Here is a 23,578-nt window from a genome sequence, read left to right as displayed (position 1 = left end):
ACAAAGCCGAGCACCTAAAACACCCGGAGACATCTCAGGGTGGCTGGGAAGGGCACAGCCACGCTGCTGGCGGCAGCATCCTGGCCTTAAATAGCCAAGGAGCAGCAGGTTTCCACGCCAGCCTCTCAAGTTTGGGTGCAGACACTGGGAAATTTGTTAAAAAAGCACCCAAACACCTCCCCAAATTGCTCTAAACAGGCTGGGGGTGCTCTGCCCTGGCTTAGGGCACATAGGCATGGCACGGGGGCAGGAACCACGGGAACCTAACACGGCTTTGGGGGAAAGGAAATCACCCGGGGAAGGCGTTTGGGGGCAGGGGAGAGGCGGCACTGACCTGCTCCGAGCACATGGAGTTCATCCCGGGCATCTGCAGCGAGTTCATCTGCATCTGGCCCGCCATGGGGTTGATGTTCTGGACGTTGGTGTTCCCTCCCGCCATGGAGACGGTGATGCTCATGTTGTTGTACATCCCCTGCTGCGCCGGGGCCGGCTGCGTCTGCCCGGTTTGGCTGAAGACGCTGGGAGGGAGAGGAGGGAAAAGGGTTAGTAGGGTGGTGGTGGTGGCGGTGGGAGGATGTTCTCTGCCTGTTTGGGGTGGGATGAAGACCCCGGAGGCAGCACTGGGTGTGCGTGAAGCTGGGGGTGGTGTGGGATTTGGGGACAGGGGGAAAACTTTGCTCCTGCAGCCTCCTCGCTTTCTTCCCTGCATAAAGCAGGGACCCAGGTCCTTGGGATGGAGGGAGGGAGGGACACGGTGGCATTAGAGGGGCTGCAAACACCCAAGGGATGCCCTGGAAGGTTGGGGAGCACGCTGGAAACATCAGCCCCCTGCTCCTGCTGCAGCACCGGGCTGCTCAGCGTGACCTGGTGGGGCAGGAGAGACACCGGGGGCAAGGGGGGACCATGAGGGGCAGCCTGGAGGAAATACAAAGCCCTACAAAGTCCTTCTGACCCCAAGCTCTCACTGCTGCCTGAGCAGGAGAGGTTAGCTGAGCTGTGCCCAGATCCAAAGCAACACCTTTTGGTTTGTTTCTTTTTCCCGTTTCTGGCGATTTGAAGCTCAAACCTGACTCGCACACAAAACCAGGCAGCAGTGCTGGTGATTTCACCCCCCCAAGTCAGAGCTGGATGCGTTGGTTTAAGAGGCACCAGCACGGGCCACAGAGGCACTGCCACACGTGGCTCCCTTTATTGCCACATTTCCTAAATCCCCCTGCTTTCGTGGCACGTAATGAAGCCACAATTCAAAACCCCAAATTTGCTCCGTGCCTCGCCCGACGCCTGCTCGCTCCGCGGGCTTCTGGCCACCCCGAGCCTGGGCGCGCAGCCCCCGGCTCACGGGGGTAGGAACCAAAAAAAAAACCCAAAAAAAACCCTTAAAAATCCCTCCCCACCCCATCCCCGCCACCTTACTTGCTGTTGCCCATGGCTCCTTGCTGCCAGCTCTTCATGTCGGGGGACTGATAGCCCGGGGTCGGCGGCGCCGGCTGCAGCATGGGGCTCTGCGACGGGGGGAGCTGCGGCGACATCAGGGGGCTGCTGGGGCTGAGCGAGGGGGCGAAGGCGGGCTCGTTTTGCTGCCCCATGCCTGGGGAAGGACAGAGGGCATCAGCCAGGGGGGTGGTGGGATGCTGGCGGTGCCCCCCCGCCCGCCCCCGTTTCCTCCTCCTCCTCCCCCTGCAGCTGCAGGAGGAGCAGCTGCGAGTTTCGGGCGCGGGCTCTCTGGGTTTCGTTTCCAGCAGCTGCCACGTAAATATTTCAGGGCTGAGCGGGCGGGGAACCCCCTTCCCCAAGTGGTTTCCATCGGCTGGTGGCCCTATTTCGTACCACACCTGGATGGGAAACGGCTGGGGCAGCGATAAGGTCGTGGCTAAGGGGGTCCTGCACGGCTGCTGCGCCCTGGGGCGGCCGTTTCCTTCTTGCTGAGACCCCAAAAAGGACATGAAGACCTTCAAGCACCCAACCTAGCGTGCCCTCCTACTCGATCTCAAGGATTTCATGAGAGCTCTGTGCCCACGAGAGATGCAGGAGCTGTTTGCAGCTCCTTTAGGGTGTCTTGGCAAGGATTTGGTCTGATCCTGAGCCTAAGTGTTTAGGGGAGTGCTTTTCAGGGGAGTGCTTTGTGGTTTGAGTTTGGTGGGAAGAGTAAAAACAAAAACAAAAAAAAAATTGAGTTTTTTGGCCAAATGATGTGGTTTTTTTTTGGAGATTCAACCAGAAAAGGTTTAGTAGAGGTGTGCAGAAAGGGCAGCGAGACGTGGCGTGAGATGGCAGCAGCGGAGCCCGCGGTGCCGCAGCATCCCCCGAGGTCACCGCTGTGCCCTCCGCCTCTCTCCCCGCGCCACTTTCCGAGGAGAGCAGACAAAACCCAGGGCACAACCGCACGCAGAACCCAATCCTTGCGATATTTGGCTAAACCTGGCTTTTCTGGGAGCATTTCCGTGTTCCTCCTGCCCCTAGGGGCACACCTCCGGCGCGCCGCGCCTCCCCGCACCCTCGCCACCCCTTCCCCTACACCGAGAGGGGCTCGGGGCGGGGGGCCCCCTCCGGCCTCACCTACCTGAACCCGAATACTGAAAGATGTTCTGCTGCATCTGCGGGGTCATCCCGGCGCCGAACTGCCCGCCGACGCCGCCCATCATCCCCCTGTTGACCATGGCGCCGCGGTTCGCCAGCGCGGCCTCGGGGCTGGACGCCAGCTGCGAGAAGGGGCTGGTGGAGGTGGGGGGGTTCCCGGGGCTCGTACCGTAGTTGGGGGGATAAGGGAACTGCTGCGGGGGGGCTTGGGGAAGCCGGGCGGCCCCCATCTGCACCGGGAGGCCGGCCGAAGGGGGGAGGTTGTTGCCGAAGCTCTGCTGTCTCATCAGGAGGGCTCGCTGCTGCATCAGCTGCCGCTGCCGGTGCTGCTGGCTGTAGAGCTCGCGTTGGCGCTGGGCCAGCATCTGGGCGTTGAGGGGGGGCTGTAAGGGGGGGAAGGAGATGCCCGAATTAGCCCCCAAATGGCTGGCAACAACCCCCCGGCCCTCCCCTTCCCCCTGGGTTTGGGGTGTCCGTCCTCATTTTGCGAGGGGAAGCTGGAGAAGAAGAGGGGAGCAGCCCCAGGGGGCTGTAAATCCGCTGGGTTGTGCGGATCAGAGGCAGGGCAGAGCCACCCCTTTCTCATTTAGTTCCTTTTATCCGAGGGATGCAGCAAAAAGCCCTTTTTGTGCCTAAAACCCTCTTTCTCGGGCTCCCAGCGAGGGCCATTCGCGTGCCCACGCTCGGGATCTCTGCCCTCCACCTCTCGGCTGCGTGCTGCTCCCAAAATCCTCCCCCGAGACTTCCCTCCGTGCTGTTTTTTTTCCCCACAGGGCTGATCCAGATTTGCTCGCATCCCTCACCCTCAAAAACCTCAGCACAACCGGCGAGAGCTCGACAAAGCCATCGGCTGCGACGGAAACTGCCGGGTGCCCTCGTCTGATATTCCCCAGGGAAATCCAGAGGCTTCTCGGAGACGTGGAGTGAAGTTACCCGAACTCAGCCACGCTTCCCAACCCCTCCAGGCGTTTCACCCGCTTAATTCGGAGTGAAACAAGAACTTTAGGGCCTGGGGATTTGTAGGATCATTACGAAGATCCACCGGAGATGCTGGTATTTAAAGGACGCCGTCTATTTCCCGGAGACCCTTCTCAATTAACCGCGTTGGCACTAGGTGGTGACGAGGTATTTATACCTCACCCAGGTGGAGGGGATGGAATAAAGGGAAATAAACCACAGCAGCTCCTCGGCAGCCAGGTTTTGGCACGCTGGGTGGTTTTTATGCCCGTAGGAGAGGGGATGGGCGCACCCTGAGCTCCCGGGGACCGTGTCCTTGTGCCGTGTCCCCCTTACCTGGGGTGTCATCTGCTGCTGCATGCCCGCCCGCATGTTGATGCCCACCGGCGAGCTGGCCGCAAACTGGTTGAGGATCGCCTGCCGGTTCTGGTGGATCAGCTGGAGGGGGAGAAACGGCAAAAGAAAAGTCAGGAGAGCAGCCAAAAATACGGATGCCACACCAACGTCGGGAGCCGCCCACCCTCCGGGCTCCCTAAATCCCCTCGTGGCCACCGGGGGAGGTTTTTTTTACCTGCTGCTGGCCCTGCAGCCGCTGCTGCAGCTGAAGCCGCAGCTGGTTGGGGGCGGTGGGGGGCCGGCTGAGCGTCTGCCGGGGCTGCATGGCCCCCATGGTGGTGGGAAAAGCCCCGCGGGGCGGGGGCACCTGCACGGGCATGGGGCCGAAGGACGGTTTCTGGCGGACCATGGCGGGGAAGGCGGCGGGGAGGTTGGCGGTGGGCGAGGCGGAGGAGTAAGGCTGGGGGTAGAGGCCGGGTTTCTGCTCCATCAGGAGCTGCGGGGTGGCTTGCTGGGGTTGGAACCGCTCCGTCAGGGCTTCCAGCCCGCCGCCCTGGGGGAGGAAAAAGAGAGAGGAGAAAATGAAATTAAATAATGTCAAATAAAATAAAATAAAATAAAAGCCGTACGGTGGAGACCGGATGAGCTCGAGCCCGGCGCGCTGGAGGAGAGGGTGGAAAGGTGCTCGCCGTGCCACCCGACCCCTCACACTGTCCAAATTGACTCTTAAAGCTCTGCACTCGTGGTTTTCTCTCTGTAAATTACTTAATTTGAAAGAAATTGCTGCGGTGCTGCGCGTTGCAGCCCCATCCCTTGGCTGGGAGTAGGGGATGGCCCCAGCCAAGCGCCCGAAAAGATGCTGCTCTGCCCGGGCAGGCTGCCGCAGGGCTAGTGCTACCCCCAGGGCTGCCCCAAATGCCCGCTCCCCAGGGCTCTGCAAACCTCAGAGGGATGGGAGGGATTTAATTCGTCTTGCTTTGGAGCAGAGACCCCAGAAAAGGCTTTTCGGGTGGGCTCAGGGCCCAAACAGCATCGCACCCTGCTCGGAGATCGACCTGAGCACGGGAAATGGTTTGGTTTTCTCTCCCTCCCAGAAATTCAGATGGAATTTGCATGGTTCAAGGACTGGATTTTAGGTCCTAAAACAGCAGCCCCAAAGCCAGGCTTGCCAAAACGAGCCTTTTTCACTCTTTTCTCCCCAAAATTCCCTTGCTTGTGGCCACCTCCTAATTAAACAGGGCGCAGACACCTCCGGCACCTCCTCTCACCACGTCTCCAGTAACAAGGAGATGTTGGGGGGACCGGGCACAGGAGGGGGCTCAGGAAAGGTGAGAGAAGCCACCCGTGTCCCGGGACGTGGCAAATTGTCCCCAGGGCCACCATGTGCCTGCCCGTGGGTGCCAGCACCGCTCTGCTGGAGCCCAGCCCGCGGCTCGAGGCAGCTGCGCTTGGCCCTCAGAGCCAGCCTGAAATATTTGGGCCTAAAAAGCAAAAAAATTGAAGTCGGAGTAGATCCCTGAGCTGTCCCCTGTGGGATGTGAACTCCCACCTGCCACCAACATCTCCTGGAGGGGAGCTATCAGCGCGTTTTCTTCCTGCACAATGATGCCGCTGCTTCTCTGAACGTGTACCGAAAGGAAATCTTGCACGCAGCTACTTCAAATATTTCTGAGGTTCACCCAAAGCCGTGGAAAAAGCCCAAGGTTCGCATTAATGAAATGATCCCTGGACGGGAGCAAAGCCGGGGCCGGTTCCAAACATGAGACAATCCTCCCAGCCAGGTGCTCCTCGGCCGGGAGATGTTTGGGGATATCTCAAATCCAGCCCCGTGCAAACACCCAGCTTTGGCAAGAACATCTCTGGTAGGACCAGAGGGGCCGAACTCCCTACCCCTGAGTGCATTTGTAGGGAAAAAAAAAAGGCACTTGTTGATTTCGGATGCATGGTGTGAGAAAAGAGACCTGGTTTTGGAAGGCAAATAAATGCTTGGCTCGGGAATCATTGGTGGGTCCCCCAGGTCCCTCAGAAAAAGGGGACGTGCCACCTCCTGGGATGTCCGTGAGCTTCAGCAGTGGAGGAGGAGGCCCAGAGCACCAGGAGGGATCTGCTCGCAGAGGGTTTCTTTTTTAGGGCACAGGTTGGGGCGGTTGTTTTGGAGAAAGGGCGCGTGCGAGCACGACGCGGCGTGGAAAAAGAGCCCGCTCTACAAAAAACCCCGAGCCATCCGTCCCATCTTCCACCTCCCTTGCTGTTCTTCCTACAGGCAGGCTTCTCCCCGTGCCGTGCCCTATTTTTGAGGAAAATCTTGCTCCTTCAGACGCCACGGGGGCCACGGCACCGTCCCAAAACGCCGCTGGCGACAGCGCGGCAAAACCGGCGTTGGTTCCTGCGGTTAAATCCGAGGCAGAGGGGCAGCTGCAGTGTAAGCCAATCTCGGCCGCAGGGTTTCATACCAGCCAGGCCATTAGATATATTATTAGGCAGCTCAATTAAGGCTGAAGGAATCTCTTGCCCGTGGGGGGGAGGGAGTCCAGCTGGAAGGCTCCTCCAAATCATCCCCCGAGCGCGGCGGGGAAGGGGGACGGCCCCGCCAGCTCTCCCCACACACCCCGACACATGAGCCGTGAGGGGATGGCAGCCTTCAGGCTGGCTTTTCTCACGGGGGGAGACTCCATTTAAAAAAAAAATAAAGCCCAGAACGGGCTATTGGGTTTCACGGGGCTGCTTTCCAACGTTTCCAGCGGAATGGCAGCGGATCGGGTGTCCTCTCCCGATCTGATGTTCCCGCTCACATCTGGCCTCCCGTTGGCAGATGCTGGAAATCTTCCTTCGCCCTCATGTTGGCCCCCCTCCGCCCTGCCCCAGCGGCCCCAACCCCTTTTTCTCCCCCTTCTACCTGCACCAGTTTGTCGATGCCAAGGGCTCGGTCCAGCTCGGCCAGCTCCGTCTCGTCTTTGCCGCTCAGGAAGGAGACGAGCTGCTCGAGCAGGGCTTTCTCGTCGTTGCGGCCCTCCGGCGTGGTGGGAGGACACAGGAGCTCGTCCAGCTGCGAGGTGATGCAGGGGCTGCGGGGACAAGAAGCCAAAGGGGACACGTCAACGTTGGCCAAGAGGTGACGGGGCTGAGCCCTGCCAAACCCGAGCGGCGCTGAGCCCCCCCGGGCGCGGGGTTTGCTCCGCCGGGTGCTGCTGGCTTCCCACCCCGCACAGCACCACGAGCTGCTTGCCAGCACCAAATCCTCCGAGGAACGAAGCCAGGACGGGGTTTTTGGGGGGGTTCTGGAGTGCAACTTTGCGCTTTTTGCTCCGCGGGAGCTTTGGGCAGGGCAAAAAAAAAACTTGTGCAGGCACGAAAACGGGGAGGCTGGGGAGGCGCTGGGACAGCTGGGAGCGAAGCAGCTGAAGGCGAAGGGAACCTTTCAGCTGCAAAAAAAAAAAAATAATAAAATAAAATAAAAATAAAAATAAATAACATCTCTGACAGGCTCGCTGGATATTCTTTGGGAATAAGATTAATATGTAATGAGAGACATTCCAATGACGTGACTAATTGGAGCCGATCGGATTCGCCGGGGCTGACACAATGAAGGGAGCCGTGGCACATCACGCTCGCGGAGAGGCACAAAAGGAGAGGGCTCGAACATGCCAGCGGTTCCCAAGCAGCAGACATGTTGATCCTTTTAGCTCCAGATGAGGACCAGATGTACAGTAAGGAACTGGAGCCAACCTGACCGAGAGCGCTGCCGCCAACACACGCAGCTTAAGCCGGGGGGAAAGAAAATACTCGGAGCTGGGATTTCTGAAATCGCAGAGAGGGAGGCAGGGAGGTGAAAAGTGGGGCTCGTGCCCTGCAGCCGAGGTCCCTGCCGGGTGCTGCTCCGTGTCAAACCGAGCCCCGAAGCCCCAAGGCCCAAGAACGCAGCTCGGTGCCCGAACGCATCGCTCCTGCAGAGAAAAAGGGAGGACAAACTTGTTTTCTCCACGTTAACAGGCTAAATTCGGGTTGGCGACATCTCTTCGGCTCATGCTAGAGCTCTGCACAGATGGCAGATGGTTTGTAAAGAAATCACGGGATGCCACAACTTGTAGGGAGCAAATAAACCGCCGAGAGGTCCTGCTCTGCAGCCCAACCCCACAGCAGCGCCCTCTCCTCCAGCACCAGGCTCGGTGGGCTTCAGGTGCCCCCCAAGCAGGTGACCAAAGTCCTTTTTGTTTCGTGCTTCGAGGTTTTTTATCCACCTGGCTTCTTTTTTTCAGGGTGAAAATCTGATTCTGCACCCAACGTTGGGTGCCCGACTCGTCCGCGCAGCTCAGCCCCGTGCTGAGGAATTGGGCTGCTCGGCAAACGCTGCCTGAGGTCCCCAAAAACACCTCCCGTGGCACAAAAGCTGCTCCAAAAGGTCTCCTGCCTCCTGCACGTGCCCTGGCCACCTCGGGAGGATGAGAGGAGTGCGTGAGAGCAGCCTGGAGAGACCTGGACGTGGTTCAAGGAGCCTTGGAGCCGCTCCACGGCGCAACTGCCCCGCTTCCACCGGCGACACGAGCACAGCAGAGGGGATGTGGTTGTCCTGCCTGCTCGAGAAGCGAAAATCCGGAGGATTTGGGGAACGGGAGAGCTTGGAGAGGAGGCTCCCCGTGGCCAGGCAGGAGATTTGGGCACCAGCAGCTTGCTGAACAAGGCTCCAGCTGAGACGGAGCTCGCCGCTGGAAAAACTCCTCACCCCAAGGCGAAATCTCTGCTGGTAGCACCATGAAGGGAGGCAATTTTCACCCCTTGAGCCTTGACAGGGCCACTTGAAGAGAAAACGAGGAGGCCAGCAGAGAGCTGGCAGCCTGGGGACACACACACACACATGTGGCAGCTTTGTCACAGCTTAAATTCATTTCCCAACCCTGTAAAATCTGCTTGCTCTGGCTGGGGTCTCCTCCCGGGACCCAGCAGCTGCTTGGACCGTGGGCACCTCTCAGCTGGAGCCCGAGTGAAGTTCGTTAGCGAATATTTATTAGTGTAACACCTCTGGTGCACGTCGTTAGTGCAAAACTCAGCCAGGAGGCTTTTCCTTGGGGGCGCCTCTGCCCTCAGCTCGAGTCCAAGCTGGGTTTTTGCAGCTCACGCCGCGAGATGGGAGCGTGCAGATCGCAGCCAGGTCCCCCTGGAGACGTAATTCGGGGAGGGACGGGGGCTCAGCACCACAACCAGCCCTCTCCACCTCCCGTCCTGCTGTCAGATCGTGGTCCCAGTTTGTGTCCTGGCTTTACTGGTGGCTCCCACCACGCTGGGAGCTCGGTTTTGCTGCTGGGGGCTTTTCAGCACAGACCTGACGGAGCCATAAAAAGCCCCATCGAGCATCAGCCAGCCCTGCAAGCATCTTTTTGCTTGCCTCCTACCCCCTCAAGGTTGAGAAAAGCAAGCAGGAACTTGCAAAACACCAGCAAAGCACCTTTTGGTGCCATCCAAACCACTCTGCACACCCAGGGACCGTGCAAGATCTGCTGCCCCTGCACCTTGCCAGAGGTGTGACCTTACCGTGCCCGTCCCGAGCCCTTGACAGCAGCCTGGGCCCTGCTCTTTGACTCAATTCGTAATCCTGCTGCTGCTGCTCGAGCCAGGAGAAAATCCAGCTCCCTTCCTCGCAGCTGTGCTGGCTTGGGGAGAAACAAATGACTCCAGCACGGCTGCCTGACTCAGTGCTTGGAGCGCGAGGCTGCTGAGTAAGGGAAGGTCATTTGTGCCCGATCGAGCAAGTAGAGCAGCGTTTTCGGGAGCTTTCAGGGAGCTTAAAACCAAGGTTGATCCTCGTAACCGCTCTGCCCTTCGTCAGATCTGCCCCCTGGATCTCGAGCTGGTGACGAAGTGATGGCAGCACCAGGGTTTAAAAGGGGAGCTGCTTCCTCGCAGCAAGGGCTGGGGCTGATGGAAACGCTGCTCCTCGATTAAACGGGGATTTATTTGCTCTCCCATCTCAATCCAGCAAGGAGAAGCCGAGCTGTTCGAGCAGAACTTCAGCAGAGCCCACTCAGGCGACCCTCTCCTTGGGCTGAATGATGAGGTTTTCGAAATTCATCCGGATTTAGCCCCTAGAAGAAGATTTTTGGCTCCTGCCTTGCTCAGAGGCAGCTCTGACACGCGCCCTCTTCGTGGCTGGAACTTCGTGGTTCATCTGCTTAATTAGCAGAGCAAGTTTTGCCTCTCCACAAACCACGGATGGGTTTGGGCAAGAGGATCCTCGCCTTCTAAAGTGCTGCTGCCAGTGCTGAGGGCTTGGAGAGCACCTCGAGGTGCCCCCTGCGTGGCAGGGCAGCAAGCACGGAGCTCCATCAGCAGGGCTCCCCACCCTACTGGCCTCTTGTCCCCAAAATAACCAACCTACAGCACTCTCCTGGCCTCCCGTCCCCAAATAACTGACCTGCAGTGTCCTGCATCCATTCCTACCAAGGAGTGAGGCTGCACATCGGGCAGATGATGACCCCAAAAGGTGGTCAGAGGTCTGCAGGGGGTTGTTTGACCCCTGTAATTATTTCAGCTGAAGCCAAGCACGTGGGAATGCAAAGCCAGGTGAAACCACAAAACCATCCCGTGGCTCTCCAGGTGCCACCGCTGACCCCAGCAAGGAAGGATGCTGGCGAATGTTAATCCAGAGTGGCCGGTGGGGACTTGCAGCGTGGATATTTGGGATTATCTGGGTCCAGACAGCGTGGATGTCTCACCGTCTGTGTCTGCTGACACGGGTATCCCACGAGAAAAAACAGATCCTGCACTTCCCTCAGCCCCAGCACCTCCCAGCCTGTGCTTGCTGGGTTTCCAAACCCTCATCAAAGCTAGGACCCATCCCAATTATTGATCCCAGCTATCCCCAGAGCATCCCAGTGTCCTGCCAGAGCTCAGGAAGCCCCCCGAGGTGCGGTACTTACTCATCGGGTTTACTCAGCGCGCCTCGATTCATGGGTGCCATGCTGCTCTCCGTCCACGGGAGCTGCTCCCCCATGCCCGGCTGTCCAAACTGGTGATCCGGCACCCCCATCTCCAGCTCAGACATTCCTGGGGGGAGAAGCAAAAGTTGGGGAGGGTTAGGGTTAGGGGTAGGGTGCTGGGGAGGGCTCGGGCACGGCTGGAAGGGGGCGCAGAGAGATGCCATCCGTGCTCGGACCTGCTGGGGTGAAAATGCTGGCGAGGTGAGGTCCTGCAGGGACTGAGCACCACACTGCTGAGCACCACGACCCACCCCAGCACCCCAAACTCAGCTTTGGGACTACGAAAATTGATGCAGCTCACGTCTGCTGATTGCACTGTAACGGGTCAGGGATGACACGGGGGCTTTATCGTTTCGCCGGCATGGAAAAAATGATAAAAGAGGGGAAAAGAGGGCTTAGGGCTTTAAAAGGAGTGACAGGAGCTGTCAGGAAGCAGAGACACGAAGTCACATGGCTTGGGTAATGCGTGACAAGACCCCAAAGCATCGTGCCTTGGGGCAGGAGTCCCCTGTCGGAGCTCCTACAGCTTCCAGCCGGGGATTTGTGACGGTCTCTGCCGAGAGGGTGAGCACCCACGCGGCTGCTGGGCACACACCAGACCCCAAAGACCCTGTCCAGCTCTGGAAATGTTCACCCCATCCAAGTTTCTCTTTTCAGAACATTTCCAGCAAGGTTTTCATAATCTAGTCCAAGCCAGAGGGCTCGTTCCTGAAGGCCGGTGGTTGCTATCGGGGATTTGGGGTGAAGCAGCCCACACCCACCGGCATCTTCTGACTCTATTTTGGAGAAAAGTGAATTTGTGCAGGGCAAGGAGCCAACGCAATTAGATTAAATTCAGCAGAACTTGGAGCCCGAGCCCAGGACAGGGAGATTTATGCAGCTGGAGACCTGACATCATCCCCTTCGAAATAGGAATTGGGACTGAGGATCAAACGGCGTCCTGGCTCAGCTGGCCACGGGGCTCCACGCAGATGGAAACGGGGGAAAAATCCAGTTCTGGAATATGCCACAGGTGGCCAAGCCCATGCCAAAAGCCCCGAATTTGGCAAGGTGGCACCGGCAGAGCTTCCCCAAAGGAATGGGAGAGAAACCCCGAGCCCAGCCTGGTCCAGGCAGGGGCCGAGCCTGGGCTGGGGGCTTTATTTCCAAAACCAAGAGCCCCGAGCCCGCTCTCTGGGCTGGAAACGTGGAGAGCTCCATCCGGCACGGCGGCGCTCCTTTACTTCTCCAAATGTCTTAAAAAAAAAGCCTTAAGGTTGCTTGGCAACAGGCAGCTAAAAGCAGTGGCAGCAGCAGCTCCAGCGGGGCCGGCTCGGCGCAGCCGCGGTGCAGTTGCTCCAACCCTTCCCTGCTCGCCTGACAACAGTTCCCCGTTTGGGATTTTTTGCTGAAAACTGCAGTTTTTTTCCCCAGCAGAACATCAGGCCCCGGCTGCTCGCACGCAGTCCCGAAATTTGGGTGTCATCCCGCAGCCGTGCGTTGGCCTCGAGCAGGGGGAAGGCAAAGCTGGGATGGGAGCCGTGCAGGGCTGGTGCTGGGCACCGTGCTGAATGGGGAGGAAAATTGTAGGGCTGAGCAGCTCAGCGGGCTGGGATCATCGAGGAAAGAAAGGGGCAGCATCAAAAAAATGGGAAGGAACACAGTTTGAGAGGAGGAAAAAGCTGCAGCCTCTGCAGACCCTGAGCGCAGCTCTGGCTGCTGCCTCTCCTGGAGGGGATTTGTTGGAGGAGGAAAACTTGGATGTAAAAAAAAAAAAGGGGGCATGGGAATAGAGCAAAGCAAAGATTTGGGGCTGGTGTGCTCCTGCACACGCTGTGGCTTGCACAATTGTGGGAAAAGAAGAGCTGGGCCATCGGGTTTCTGCGAGGTTCCTCCTGCAGGTCCCATTTAGCACCGCTCGATGCAGCGAGGAGAGCAGGGAAGCAGCACCCAAAACCCCACAGGGCTGCAGGAAGGGGGCAGAGGGAGGTGGGTGGCATTTTGCCATTTCAGCACTGCTGCTCCTGCAGCCCTCCTACCTGCTCGGCTGAGCTGCTGGGCAGGAGCAGGACCCGCTCACCGCACCCTGTCACCTTCCTCCGTGTCCCCAAAAGCAGTTCAGGAGCTCCAGGGTTCGAGGAAATCAACCCCAACCCTGGCCAAGAGGCTCTGGCAAGAAAAGCCGTTCCCTCTGCCTGCCTCTGCGGGCCCGGTATGGGAAGAAAAGTCATTCCTCTGTCTGAGATAACGATGGAAAAAGGGAGAAAAGAACAAGCAGCACCCACCCGCTGAGCAGCACCACTGCTCCGTGGCTTTCCTGTTTGTGTTGGGGTGACCTTGCCCCAAAAAGCTCCCCAATTTGAGTGCTTTAACACATTTTGCCTTGCTTTTTCTGCCAGAAAGCCTCAGCACGACCTGAGGGTGGTAGAGACGAGTGGATATTTGTGGCAGCACGTACCTGTGTCGGGAGGGAAGGGGTTTGGTCCCGTCACTGTGCCCCTGCCCTGCTCGGCCGGCGCGCGGGGCCGCGGGCTGCTGCCGTTGGTGGCAGGGAAAGCCACGGGTCTGAGCTGAGCCGGCTCCAGAGGGTCGCAGAACTCGAAGGGAGCCCGGGCAGGCTGCACGCCCTGCCCGCTGCTCAGAGCTGGGGAAGCAGGAAAAATAAATAAACGAACAAAGGAAGAAATAAAGTCACGAGACGGCTCAGCCCGAGGGCTCGGTGCAGCATCGCGCGGCGCTCGAGGGATTCGGGGTCCTATCGGGAAGGGGGACACGGGCTGGGACCCGAAAAACTGCTCAAAAAAAAAGCAGCTCCAGTGAGAAATAAGCAACTGGGTATAAAAAATAACCATAATCAGCTGGAATTAAAAAAAAATATTTATAAACCAGATGGGTGGAAGGCGGGGGGGACAGGGCTGGCATCTAAAATATATACAAAAAGAGGTTTGGGAATTTGGGAGCTCCAACCGACAGCACCGCGATGGCTGCGAGGCTGCTGGGTGCAGTTTTACAGGTCAATTTGTGCTCTTTTTGGTAAAATCTCGCTTTTCCCATTTGCTGGAGGTAACTGTGCCTGTTACAGCCCCGGCACGGGCATGGGGACAGCAGGGAGCCACCGCCACGGGCCTCACGTGTGTTTCTCCTACAGGACACCCAATTTTTCTGATTTGCTTGTGGGCTCCTTCAGGAGGTAAATCCTCATTCCTGGGGGTCAAACTGCTTGCTTTGGAGAAAAATGATGGATTTTTGTTTTCTTTTAACCTATTTGTGCTGTCCCTGATGCTACACCTGGGCGTATTCAGCCCGTGAAACCAGGCACACCTCTGCTTTATCCCTACCCTCTTACATCTAACGCTTTTTTGGGGGAAAACCCAGATCCCTGAGCATCCCTGACACCAGGAATGGGATGCCAGCACCCCTGGGTGCCTGCAGCTCACGTCTGCTCCCACCCCAGGGACCTGGTTTGGGGACGAGCCGTGGATTTGCCCCGTGGACACCTACGGTTGAGTCCGGCGGGGGCTCTGGCGGCGGCGCTGGGCTGCAGGGGGGCCGTCAGCATTTCGGGTTTGACGGCCACGCCGCTCTCGCTCCTCTCCGGCCCGCACAAGCCCGGCAGCTGGGCTGCCTTCTCCAGCGACGGCAGGAGCTGGTCCAGCTGCTCCAGCTCGGCAGCAAACTGAGGAAAGAAGAGCACAGGTCGGTGAGCAAACCTGCCATCATCCGTTAGCCAGACTGAGCTCTGCTTCCGCACGCGCACAGCTCCAAAACGCTGCCCCCCAGCCCCAAGCAAAGCCCTTTATTTTCAAAAATGATGAGTATCGAGGGCCTCGGATGTCCCAATATTGCTTGGCGAGCAGGACACGGAGCCTGGGGACAAGGATTGTCCCCCTCGTGCCCCACCACCTACGGCTGCAGCTTCCCGAGGAGCCCACGCTGCAATTAGCACAATTATTAATTGCCCCAGCAGCGTGAGAGGGCCGTATTTAACCAGCAGCAATTTAAAACTGGAGCTCATTTGCTTTGTTAATACCCGTATGCTTACGCTGAAATGATAATAATAAAAAAAATGGCCCAAAAAGCAGAAGTGGCTTTCCGGAACCACTGCCCAAAGCTGCGCCCGCCTCGGGCAGGTAATTATCGTCAGTGGGCTGGTGAAATAGTGAAATATCGAAATATCACACGGCTTCTCCTGCCTCCTTCATCCCTGGGAGTGGCCGAGGGGATGTTTAGCCCGGGGACTCGAATAAATGGGGAAGGGAAAGGGATTTGCACCGCAGGATGCACTGGTGGCGCCGTGAAGCAGCAGGTTGGGATTACAGGGGCCGAGATAAATGAGCTAAAAGGAAAAAATGGCTCAAGGGGAGTCAGGTATTTGAAAATCTAAGGGTATGGATCATTTCCTGAAGAGCCACCCTTCAGAAAGGTTGGCCATTAACATGTTGTAATGAAGAGACACCTCGAAAGCCCTGGAAAAACCTCTGCATTTGATACCAGACCTGAGGCTCCCGTGGGAAGAAGACGGAAAAATTTGTCCCCGTGTCCCCTGAGATGGGAGGCTGGGGCTGACAGCCCGTGCCCAGGACAAAGAGCAGCTGATTTCCTAAAAGCTGAGGGGTGCAAAACACCAGCGTGCTTCCCAGCACAGCCTGTGGTGAGGCCATGATCTGGCCCTGGGATCCCTTCGCCCTCCCCAAGCTCACGGAGCCGTTTTCCAAGGTCCTCCTGCAAAACCTCACCGACGGGAGCTTCCTTCCCAAATCCTACTTGCTCGTGGTTTAACCCGGCCCTAAAACAGCCCGCGTGGGTTGCAACTGCCATGGCAGCTGCAAAAAAAGGATGGAAAACAAAAGCCAGGAGGGTCCTCCACGGGCAGGGGCTGGTGGAGACGAAGCTCTGCCGCGGCTCCCCGGCGCGGGTTCAAGGTTATCGCTCTCCACGGGCCCAGCTCCGAAGGCTCCTCTCCAGATTTGTTCAAGAGCAGCGAGAAAAACTGCGGCCGACAGCTCTGTCTGCCTGCATTAGCTCCTGCTTCCCTTCCCCTTTCTGAGGAAGGGCACACAAAAAAAACTCAGTGGTTTCTCAAGCACTGAGCCAAGGGGTGACACCGAAGTGTTGTCGGGTAGAAACCCGCCAGAGAAAGGCATTGAGACACGCCTGCATGTTTCCCATGAAGGAAAATCCACTAAATTACCTTCTTTTGCCTCGTTTTGCCAAGAGCAAAGCTGCAGGTGACGCTGCGCCCCGTGGCACCCAGCTCCATCCCTCCCGAACCCAAGCAGAGCTGTGCTTGGGTTTGAGATGGGGTTTTCATGATAAACCCTATTTTCTGGTGGAGTTCCTCAAGTTTGCAACTCGGTGAGGCATCAGGCTGGGCATGAGGTTATTCGTGCAGCAAGAAGGGTGAGCAAAAGGCTGGGGAAAAAGGCACATGGAGGAGAAAAAGGCATAAAGCAGAGTGTTGGCTGGCTGGGAGACCTGGTATGGAGCGAGCTGCAAACAGAACGGAGCATCCCTGAGCATCCCTGAGCATCCTCATCCTCATCCCTATGAGCCCGGGAAGCGATCCTGGAGGTGCACGGGGTGCCTCACAGCAAAAGGAGCGAGGTCGTCTTCCCAGAAATGATTACGAGGCAGGATCCGATCAGAAATCCGTCAAGGTCAGGATCCTCATTTCCAATCCCACGACTTTATCGCAAGCTTCAGCTAATTGGAATTTTCTGCAAAGCCCCCGTGCCAGGAGGCACCGATTTCCGTGAGGATCTCTGACTGTTGTTATCGTGCCTCCTTTTTTTTTTTTTTTTTTTCCTTTTGGAGAAATGCAAAGATTCAGAAAGCAAAAAAACAAGTGAAAAAGATAAATCTTTTGGTTTGGTTTTTGGCTAAGGCCAGCCCCAGCTCGGTGCACGCCGGGTGGAGGAGCTGAGTGCTCCCAGGCATGGTGCAGAGGGCAGGTGGAAGGGGCAAGCTGACCTGCAGGTAAAATTTCCTCTAAACCTACCTGGAGTTCAGCTCATGCCTTCGAGCAAAAGGACTGAGAGACTTTCTAATCCCTTGTCTTTTCTTCTGTATTTTTTTTTAACTCTTGAAATTCCTACTAGCAACGAGCCCTGCTCAACCACTTCTCGCTCTCACTCCCAGAACAGGTGGCTCCCAGCTAACTCGTGGCGTTTCCAGAGGATAAATCCGGAGAAGAAATAATTGCCAGGAGGCCGGCGGCAGGCTGCGGAGTGTGCCTCACCGTCATGTCGTTCCTAATTGCTATTTCAATGCAGACAGGAAAACAAAAATCCCAGGGAAGTGCTAGATTTTATCTGAAATGGCAGCTCCCCCTCCCCACGCCTCGCCCAGGCCATCTAACTAACAGAAACCATGTGGAGGCTGAACCCTGCGCTCAGATGCTGAGCAGTTTAAGGGTTGTTCACTCCTTCGAACACGCGCTTTAAGACTCCACAAACCCTCTCCAGCCTCGTTTATTAACTCTTTGGAAGCGCTCGTTACGGTCCGACGTACAAGCCCTGACATTCTCCAGCTGTTTGGGGAGAGATGCTTGGAAAGGAAAAGCCACGAACGGGTCCAAAAACGCCAGCTCGCTTCCAAAAGCGGAGAAGAGGGGCTTACAAACACGGCCAGGCTCCAAGTCCTCCGAGCCCAAGCCCTTTTCTGCTTTCTGGAGCCCCGCAGCGGGCACGGTGCAGCCCTGTGCTGCTCCCAACCCTACAGCAGCATCCCAAAAGTGGATGGCAGAGGCTGGATAACACATCTCGACTTGGGTCTTCAGAGGCAAACTGCACCCGTCTAGATGACAGCTCCCAAAAGGGAGACGATGAGGGGGGACGGGACTGGGGTGTCCTGCGAGCGGATGCCACCAGGAGAGCAGGGTGAGGAAGAGATAACAGGGGAGATTCCCATTTGCCTGCAGCATCGCTGACCGCAGCTCCCCGGCGAAGCAAATATAGGATAAAGGATATAGGATAAAGGATATAGGATATAGGATATAGGATATGTGATATGTGATATAGGATATTGGATATAGGATATGTGATATGTGATGTGTGATGTGTGATATGTGATGTGTGGTATGTGATATGTGATATATAATAATGATAAGTATGATATATAATATAATAATATAAATAATATAATATGAATAACATAATATCCATAATATGTATAATATAATAAGGCCCTTGACCTTATTAAGAGCCGTGTCGTGTGCTTACCATTCCAGGCTCTTCGTTCTGTACCTCGGCAGCCTTATTTGACACAGTCGGTGAGCAGGCTATCAGCCTGGCTCCGAATGTCAGCCTCTCTGTTCTCGTCGCTTAAAAAGGATTAAGCAGCCTTATCCATGTTACCATCTCCCCCGGCTTTCAAAAATAAGAAATCTCTCCCATTCAGAGCCGCATGTAATGAATATTTATACGCTCAAATCTCTATTGCAGAGATCTGTCGCTGGATTATTCAATTTAATAATACTTTTAGGATAACTAAAAGGCCCGTATAATTGCTAATCTCAGCCAACAAGAGGGCAACAGATTGAAAATTCCCAGGGACGCGAGCCCTGAATGTGCCCAGAGATGCAGAATTAAGAAGCCTTTCACTTGGCAAGGCACACATGGCCTCCTCTCCATTCAGGCCCACCACCTGCAGCAAGGAGCACCGGTTCTTTCTCCTTTTTATACACCTCGCCGAAGCCTCTTCCCTCCTCCCTCGCCATTGCCTCGAAGGTCGGGGTTGCCAAAATGTGAAGCACCCAGACCACAGGGCACGGCACCGGCGCTGGAGGAGGTGGCACCGCTGGAGAGGGTGACACCTCACCCACGCCTTCTTGCTGGGGGCGCAGTGGGGCAAAACACCAAAAAAAAAAGACTTTTTGGCAGCGCTGACCCCAAAAGCTGTGAGGATGCTGACGGCGAGCATCTATCTCACCAGCACGGACTCACCTGGCCCTGGGACTCCAGCTTCACCTCCTCTGCAGCCGGAGGCTTGGCCAGCGGCACCGGGGTGGTGTTGCAGGGCTCCATCTGCTCCGTCTTCTCCACCTTCACCTTCACGTCGTCCAGGCTGAGGGCCGGGGCGGCGGCGAGCTCCTTCTCGTCCTTGTCGAGCAGGTAGCGCAGGAGCTGGTGATCCTTGACATCTTTTTTCTTCAGCGCCTCCGGCTCCAGCTTGATTTCTGGGTTGCCCGGGAGCTGGCTCTGAGCCGTGGGGGTGGTGGCGGGGTTGGGGACGCTGTCCTTTTTCTCGTGCTCCATGGCCAGGGTGGTAATGTCCGAAGGGCTGCCCTCCTGAAGGAGTCTATGCAAAATCTTGTGCCGCTCGGTCAGCGAGCTATGCGAGGAGGGGCAGGTGCTGCTCGGAGGGTTGCCGGCGGCCAAAGTGCCGGGGGCGCCGGCACAGGCGAGCGAATCTTTGCAGCTCGTGTCCGCGTCGGCGTGCCGAAGCTGCTGCTCCGCCGTGGTGGCCAGCAGCTGGACCAGCTTGTGGCTGGTGGCTTGCGAGCACTTGCTCTCCCCCTCGGCGAGCCTCTCGCCGCCGTGCAGCATCCCCGAGGAATCCAGCGGCTTGCCGTCGCCCGCGCCGCCGTCGGACTGGATCATCTCGCTCAGGATGGAGGCGATCTCCTTGCTGTCCTTCGACTCCGTTTTCATGGGCTGCATGCCGAGCCGGCCGGGGGAGCTCTGCGAGCCGAGCTGTCGCAGCACGGGGGGCGGCGTGGAGTAGCCCACCGGCGTGCTGGCCCCCTCGTTCAGCCCCTGCATAGAGTTCATGGGGGCGTTGGGAAAGGACCTGGAGCCGCCGCTGCCGCCCCCGCCGCCAGCGCCGCCGCAGCCGCTGTTTGCCATGCCCACGGGGGAGTGCATGGTGGGCATGGGGGGGGAAAAAGGATTGCTGGGCCCCCTGGGCCGGGGTACCAGTCCCGGGCTGACCCGGTGCCTAGGAGACATGAACTGCGGCGGGGTAATCCCTGGGCTGTTCATGGGGGAGCTATTGAGGTTTAAAGTGTGGTTACTGTTCTGGGGACCGGCTTGTCCCTGGCTTAAGGCAACGTTGGCACCGATCTGGTTCCCAGGCGAACACCCAAAGCTGGTTTGGCTGCTGCTGGAGTTGCTGCTGTGGAGGCCGGGGCCGGGCTGCTGCTGGTTGCCGGCAGTGGCCAGCATGCTGCCGTTGGAGGGAGGGATGGAGGGAGGCAGGGCCAGGCCTTGCCCCGGGGAGATGCTGGGGTTCAGCGAGGGGCTGACCCGGGGCAGAGCCATCGCCGAGTTAGTGTTCTCCTGGGGAGACAGCATGCCGTGATCCCTGGCGGAGAAAAAAGGGGAAAAGGGAAGGAAGAGTCAACAAGAGGCTTTGCTCAAACCTTCGCTATTGCTCAGACAGTTCCTGCCACCCCCTTTTTTTTTTTATTTTCTTTTTTTTTTTTTGTTCTGCAGAGATCTGAAGCCTGGAGAGCAGCAGCTTGCAAACCCTGGATCCACGTCAACAAGCGTGGGAGGAGGGCAGCAGCTTTACCACCTCCCAGAAAGGTGCCACAAGGCTGGAGCACGGCCGCTCCCGGCTCAGTCCTGCAGGCATCACCTCCTCCAGGTCCTATGCTCCGAGCTCCTCTACCCTTCCCTTCCACCCCGACCTCCTCCCGTCTCTCCTGCACAGCCCAGGTCCGCAGCCTCACCTCACCCTGCTCAGCCAGTTCTTCCGAGCCTCTCCCTCCCGAAATATTTTCTCGAAGTTCTCCAGGGCAAGGCAGAAATCTCAGGCGTGCCTGTAAAGCTCTACCTGAACGCCTGGCGCTGCCTCTTTGCAAAATGGCCCATCACCAACAAAACCCTGCTGTGGTGCTGCCGTTTGGGCTTGGATCCCCCTACGGGGTTCGCAGCTCCAAACCAAGGCCATAAACCTACCTGTCGATGACGTGGATGCCCATGATGAAGGGCTGCATTTCGGGACTGGAGGGGTAGCAGAGCTTGCACTTGGTGTGGGCGCTGAGCACCGTGCCGTCGCTCAGGGTGAATCGGTACGAGGGGCTGAAGGCCGTGCCGCGGGTCATCACTGAGGGAGACAGCCCAAAAAGACACAAAAGGCCCTTAGGAACCCGAGCAGAACCACCGAAAACATCAGGAAGAGGACGGGGGAAGAAAAAAAAAAAGCCTGGGGCAACGCGGGGACAAGAGCAGCTTCACAGCAGCCCAAAACCTATGCTGTGTTTTTGCTAACCCCTTAGACCCAGCTGCTTCCAAGTGAATAAAAGAGGCCAGAATAACCCCGTGGCCAGTCCACGGTGCTTCACTTATTCTCCCAGCTCTTTTTTCACCCTTTCACACCATCCTAAACCCACTGAGCACCATCCTCGAGCGTTCAGAGCTTAAGAGGGGCCATCACTGCATGTCCAGCGTGCAGTACGCAGCAGGATGCTTCCACTGCAGCCCTGCCTGAATGAAACCTCTCCAGAAGCTCAGGCAACCTGCCCGTGCTACCTCCCGCCGTCCTGACATCCTTTTTGCGAGCATCCTCGCCGACAGAGCGTGAAGAAGCATAAACTTCTTCCGCTGAGACACCGGGGATGGCATTTGCATATGGCACAGGGAAAAAAAAAATCACATTTAGCTCGACTTAACACCCAAATCTGGCCCTGGGAAATGTGCCTCCGTTCTGTAATTTCCTGAAGGGTGCGAGGGAACCTCCTGCTGGGCCAGCTCTGCTCCTCTGCGGCTGGAGGAGCAAATCCAGCGCTGCTCAGCCGTCTCCCCTCTCCCTCTGGCACCCGGCGCTTATCCTTGCGGTGTTTGTTTTTGCAGAAAGCCCTTCCCCAGCAGCGAGGGCCACGCATCAGCCTCGGGCTGCAGCTACCGCCGCTCAGCACGAGAGGGAGAGAGCCGGGGAGAGGAGCCCGTTACCTTCTTGAAATAGCTGCTTGGCGTAAGATGGCTCTCTGCCCTGGGGCTGGAAGAAAGCGTAGATGCATTTCCGCACTAAATCCTCCCAGCCCGTCCTGCCGGCGGCTCTCAGGGAGCTGGTGTCGATGGAGATGATTTTACCTGGGGGGGGAGAGAGAAAAGGGATGTTACTCGAGCACAGCAGGGCTGCAGAACGCATCCCTCACGAGCTTGACCGTGGAAGAGGGTGGGAGCTGCTGTAGGAGCTGAGCTTGAGGCTGAGCCCCTGGTGCTGAGCACTGGAGCTGTGCTGGGGACCAGAGCCAGAAACGTGGCCCTGGGAAGGAGAATCCCAGTACGTGACACCTCATCCTCATCCACAAGACCTCCGGGGGAAGTCACCCTCACCCCTGAGGTCCCCAAATCCCCCGGCACCCTGCCAGCCTCCCTCCCCAGCCGTGCCCGCTCTGTTTTCTCTCTTGTCGAGACCAAAATCAGGCAGCCTGGCAAAGCTGGCTGGTGTTCCAGCATGGGACAGGCAGCAGAGAGCTGGGAAGCAGTCTTTAAGGATTCACAGGCTGCAGGGAAGTCCACGGTGATGATTAAATATCAGAAAGAGTCACCAGAATGGCTACGGTAAAGCTGAAAGCAAAATTTGGCTGAGAGCAAACTGAAATCTGAAAGGGGATCACTGTTTTACCCCTATCAAACAGCAACCTCGATGCACCCCCGTATCAAAGAGCGGAGAGGGGCTGCGTGTACGACACATCCCAACAGCTGAGGTGCCAAAAAAAAAAACAGGAGGTGCCACAAAAACCCAGAAGGAGGGGAGGAGGACACCTCCAGGTCCCAGTGCCACCCACACCGCTCCCAGTAGCCTGCTGGTTGGGGCTGTACGGAGCTCGCTCTCACTCCGAGCCCTGCAGCAATGCGAGCTACAGCCCAGCACCACTTTAGGACTACATCCTGCACCCAGAACACGCCTCCAAGGGACACAAGCCCAGCTTTCCTTGGGCAGGCTGAGGAAAGCACCAAATCCAGCACTTCCCAGCATCTCCCAGGCTTCAGCACCCTCCCCGAAGCCTCGGGAGAGCGCTGGGACGCGTTGTGGTGAAGGAGGTGGGATGCAGCAGAGCATCCTTCGGGACACGACGTGGGGACAGCAGCAGGGACAGCTCGGGAAGGACGCTGCCAGGCAGGAGGAGCTCCAACAGCCCCAGCTCGGGCATTACCTGTGGTGTCTTGCTTGGTCACGAAGGATTCGGAAGGGGCGACGGCTGCCGGCCGGGGTAATCTCCTCGCGATGCAGATCAGGCATGACTGGAAATCTGCCAAAGCAGAAGAAGGAGAAGGGACGAGGAACGTGAAAGTCAGACCTCACAGCCACCGCCTGCAACTCCGAATTTTAATTAAAACAGCTCTGCGGTGCTCGACTGCCACGTCCTGCCCGGGAAGCGTTCACCCCGAGCAGTCCTCCAGCCCTTCAAAGCACGGAGGCTGTCTCGAAACTCTGTAAAGTTTGCTGGAGGAGAGAGGTTCCCAGTGTTCGGAGAAATTAATTGTAAAGGCTTTTTGGATCTGGCAGGATCGTACAATAAAAGGCAGCGCTAAAAGCCAGCAACTGTCGGCTTCAGGCAAAGTATTTGGTCATAAAATACCATAATTTATTCCTTCCAGTCATGATCTCCTGTGTAAACCGCAGTGGATTAATTCAGCTAATGTGCTGGAAAATAATAGCTGGTACACAGAAAGGAGAGTTATGGCATCTGCAGGGAAGCTCCTCTGCTCTCAAGCTCCGCGCCCCAGCAGTGGAAGGAAGGAAGGAAGCAGCCCTGCTGCTGCTGCTGGGGTGACCCTGCCTGGCCCAAGTCCCTGCGGGGATCT

General features: G+C 57.4%; 1 protein-coding gene across 4 annotated transcripts in view; it reads right to left on the bottom strand.

Annotated features, from left to right (window-relative positions):
- Nucleotides 1–23,578, bottom strand: part of NCOA1 (nuclear receptor coactivator 1) — a 150,749-nt gene that overhangs the window by 2,785 nt on the left and 124,386 nt on the right. For all 4 annotated transcript variants that reach the window (XM_084513956.1, XM_084513957.1, XM_084513958.1 and 1 more), the window contains exons 8-20: nt 22,927–23,022; nt 21,716–21,856; nt 20,723–20,870; nt 18,764–20,123; nt 14,322–14,496; nt 13,279–13,464; nt 10,782–10,908; nt 6,767–6,935; nt 4,106–4,423; nt 3,871–3,972; nt 2,561–2,960; nt 1,414–1,588; nt 335–518 (exon numbers count right to left, since the gene is read on the bottom strand). In XM_084513956.1, the coding sequence (XP_084370082.1) occupies nt 335–518; nt 1,414–1,588; nt 2,561–2,960; nt 3,871–3,972; nt 4,106–4,423; nt 6,767–6,935; nt 10,782–10,908; nt 13,279–13,464; nt 14,322–14,496; nt 18,764–20,123; nt 20,723–20,870; nt 21,716–21,856; nt 22,927–23,022 (3,581 nt within the window). The remainder of the gene's footprint in view (nt 1–334; nt 519–1,413; nt 1,589–2,560; nt 2,961–3,870; nt 3,973–4,105; nt 4,424–6,766; nt 6,936–10,781; nt 10,909–13,278; nt 13,465–14,321; nt 14,497–18,763; nt 20,124–20,722; nt 20,871–21,715; nt 21,857–22,926; nt 23,023–23,578) is intronic.

This window comes from Aythya ferina (assembly GCF_964211825.1).
Source record: "Aythya ferina genome assembly, chromosome: 3".
Classification (NCBI taxonomy): domain Eukaryota; kingdom Metazoa; phylum Chordata; class Aves; order Anseriformes; family Anatidae; genus Aythya; species Aythya ferina.
This window is presented reverse-complemented; position numbering and strand designations above follow the sequence as displayed.